Below are 3568 nucleotides of genomic sequence, written 5' to 3'. Positions count from 1 at the left end.
AAAAGACGCCCGGGCAAAGCCCCGGGTAACCAGCTAGAATATGTTCCACACAAAAACTTTTCCTCCTCCGCGACCTGTTCCCCGACCTCTTCCCCGGCCTCTTAGTTGAGGTGCTGAAGGTGGTTGCAATGAGGGTGGCGGAGGTGGTTGCAATGAGGGTGGCGGTGGTGGCGGCGGCTGTTGTAGCCGTCGCTCGCGGCGGCGTTGGCGATACCGTCTTCTTCGCTCCGACTGAGGCAGCTGTACAAAAAATAATATGAATTATTATTTTATTATTTTAATTTTGATTATTATATTAGTTATATTAGTATAAAAAATGTTTCTACAAATTACTTACAGCTTGATGTTGTGCGCTAGGCATTATAATAATGCATGGCGGCCTGGGCGGTAGCACCGCGCACCGGGAGGCCGTACATCTGTAGGCCGTGCACAGGTGAGCCGCGAACCGGTAGGCCGTGTGCAAGGAGACCGTGCGGCACGGCAATCTCATAATTCTCATTTGGCTGATTCGGCTGATTCGGCACGTGATCAACCGGCACGGGTAGTCCCGGGGCCGGTAGCGGTATTGCTGCAAAAAAATGTTTCATATGTTGTATCAATATATGAAATACATACAAAATATTATATGTGTACACTTGTATAAATATAAGTATATACCTATATCGAAAAATTGACAGGTTGAGGGTTAGGTTTATGGGAAATTCTAAATATCGTATATAAATAATGCTTTACATTACATTTTATAAATTACATGTACTAAATATGTATTTAGTATGTACATATGTACATGTACATATATAATAATACATAATACATATATATAAATGAAAGAAACGATTACTCACCATGCTCTCGGTTCGCCATTACTCAACCATCAACAACCAACATAAAGGTAGTCGCGGTAGTCGCGCGACGCGCGACCAATCAAGAACTTTTATGTCGTCATTGGTTTGTTGACTTATACATGTATATATATAATATTATACATATATATCTCGAGTATATTGTTTTTACTGCAGTCTGTTAGAGAACAGTACAGCGTACGGAGTGTTTTATTCTTAGCGCTTAGTTTTGTTATTATTGACTGTTGTTTGGAGTGTAATTTTATTAGTATTATTTATAGACATATGAGAAATTATATATAATACTCTCATTATGTCTAAATATACTTATATTCGGAAAATTCGGTCGGCAAAACGTATCTCTATGAAAAAGAGACTGCGTTTAGCACGACAAATTTTGAATAAGAAGTATTTCATCAATGAAGAAAGAATTATCGAGGGAAGATCGGAAGTTCCAGGTACGTGTAATCAATTACATGCATGCGTGGATGAGAGAAATGTTGATGATGACACGTCGACATCGCAAACATTATCTTCTATGGATACATTTTTGCAATCTGTCGATGCATGCGTGACACAAAAATGTCAATCAATAGAAGATATTTTTAATGATAATGATTCAATGGGATCTCTATCAGACGTTCGTGAATATTGTATTACGAATGTCACGGAATGTGAAATCAAAGAATTCAGAATGCAAAACAGTATAATGGATGATATCGAAGATGTCGAAGACGTTGAAAACGTCCAAGATATCGAACATGTCGAAGACGTTGAAAACGTCCAAGATATCGCACATGTCGAAGACGTTGATAACGTCCAAAATAACGCAGATGTCGAAAGACGTCAACGACGTCGAACACGTTCATCAAGATATCAAAGACGTTGAAAATGTCGAAAATGTCGAAGATATTGAAAATTATGATTTGCATGTTGAACATGGGAACATTGACGCTGGAAGATTATGTTCTGCATAAATTGGTGGACGATGCTTCGTCGATTTCGGACATGTTTTTGCTGAATTGCAGAGACTGTCCGCTCACTGGATCAATGAATGTCGTTTCACTGATCTTGTCATAACTAAAATAAAGCGTGTCGGTCTGAAAATCAAATTTATTGTAGAATGTCGAATGTGTCACTACAGAAGTAGCTTTTGGAGTGAACCGACAGACGACAGAAAATTAGATGTCAATAGAGGTATCGTAGCCGGTACTATATTGACAGGGACTGGTCACAAGCAGCTCGAAGAACTTCTTGCTGCTGTGGATGTTCCATGCATGAGTAATAAAACGTACATAAGTTTTCATAATGAAATGTCGGAAGCCTTTGCCGCCGCTGCGGAAGAAGAAATGCGCATGGCTGGAGAAGAGGAAAGACGTTTAACAATTGAAAAAGATGTTATTGATGGTGTTCCACATATACCCGTAATAACAGACGGCTCGTGGATGAAGAGATCCTACCGCAGCGGTAGTTTTGATTCTCCATCTGGAGCAGCTATTATTACGGGACATTATTCGCAAAAAGTTTTATTTGTTGGCGTTAGAAATAAATATTGCGTTATTTGCGCAAAAGCAGCAAAACTTTCTGTAAAACCGAAAGAACATAAATGTTTTAAAAATTGGGGAAATAATCAAAGCTCAACAAGTATGGAAAACGATATAATCCTCGAAGGCTTCCGGCTTAGCTTAGAAATGCATGGATTAATTTATGATAGATATATTGGTGACGGAGATAGTAATGTAGCAAAAAAATTAAGAGATTTTCCACCGTACCCGAATATTGTTGTGGAGAAGATTGAATGCACGAATCATCTTCTCCGCAATCTGTGTAATAAAATTCGCGAAGCGGGTAGTAGTGGTGGTAGAAATATCGCAAAATTAAAAAAAATCGTTACGAACAGCGTGATGAAAATTCGTAACGCTGTAGTAAAGGCTATAACGTATCGCCGCAATAGTAAAGCATCCTGGAAGCAAAAAGTCGCAGATTTAATAACAGATTTACAAAATGTATTGAGCCATGTATTTGGTGAGCATAAAGATTGCGCTTCTCTTCAATATTTTTGTACTGGCGAACGAAAATAAGGTGAAATAAATCTTGTGCCCCAATTGCAGAAGGCAGGGTTATTTTTAAAATTAGAAATTGCAATGAAACGCGTTATAGACAATGCTAATAGTTTATTATATCAATTTACTAGTAATTCCGTGGAAAGTTGCAATAAAATTATTAGTAAATTTATTGGCGGTAAACGTATACATTTTGCGAGGAGAGGCTCTTATCAAACGCGCGTGAAAGCTTCTGTAGTACAATTTAATAGTAGGAAAGCATTGAGTTCTACTTGTCGTGTAATGAGTAAAGAACCACCTGCATGTACAAATGTTGTAGAAAATCGAAATATTAAAAAAATTGAAACTTATCAAGAACGCATACACGCGGCAAAAGAATTAGGTCTCTCCGTTCGTACATCAAAATATTTTGCTAAAACATTTATGTCCGATAAAAATTACGGACCAAATGCGGAACGACCAGATATAGAAGGTTATATGTACGAACAGTTGAAATCTAATCATTATCGAATGCTAAAAGATCAGCAATGCAATAATGTTGTATTGGAATGTGCTACACGGGGTCAGCATGAAAACCCGATGTGGCACAACGTACGGCGAAATCTTCTCACTGCTTCAAACTTTGCAAAAATTTGTAGTAGAAGAGAAACAATTTCGTGTCAA

At 38.1% G+C, this 3568-nt stretch overlaps 1 protein-coding gene across 1 annotated transcript; it reads right to left on the bottom strand.

Annotated features, from left to right (window-relative positions):
- Nucleotides 1–33: 33 nt before the first annotated feature.
- LOC112454417 (tumor necrosis factor ligand superfamily member 6-like) lies at nucleotides 34–384 on the bottom strand. The gene is made up of 2 exons (XM_025015797.1): nucleotides 338–384; nucleotides 34–240 (listed from the first exon to the last, which is right to left on the bottom strand). The coding sequence occupies exons 1-2, from the start codon at nucleotides 359–361 to the stop codon at nucleotides 34–36; spliced, it is 231 nt and encodes a 76-aa protein (XP_024871565.1). The 5' UTR covers nucleotides 362–384.
- Between the last annotated feature and the right edge of the window lie 3184 nt (nucleotides 385–3568).

The sequence above is a fragment of the Temnothorax curvispinosus genome, unplaced genomic scaffold, assembly GCF_003070985.1.
Source record: "Temnothorax curvispinosus isolate PA1 unplaced genomic scaffold, ASM307098v1 QBEX01005066.1, whole genome shotgun sequence".
NCBI lineage: Eukaryota > Metazoa > Arthropoda > Insecta > Hymenoptera > Formicidae > Temnothorax > Temnothorax curvispinosus.
This window is presented reverse-complemented; position numbering and strand designations above follow the sequence as displayed.

Coding starts and splice junctions, on each gene's coding strand:
- LOC112454417 (XM_025015797.1), bottom strand. CDS start 361: ATGCCTAGCGCACAACATCAAGCT. Junction 241..337: donor CTAGCGCACAACATCAAGCT/GTAAGTAATTTG, acceptor TTTTTTGTACAG/CTGCCTCAGTCGGAGCGAAG.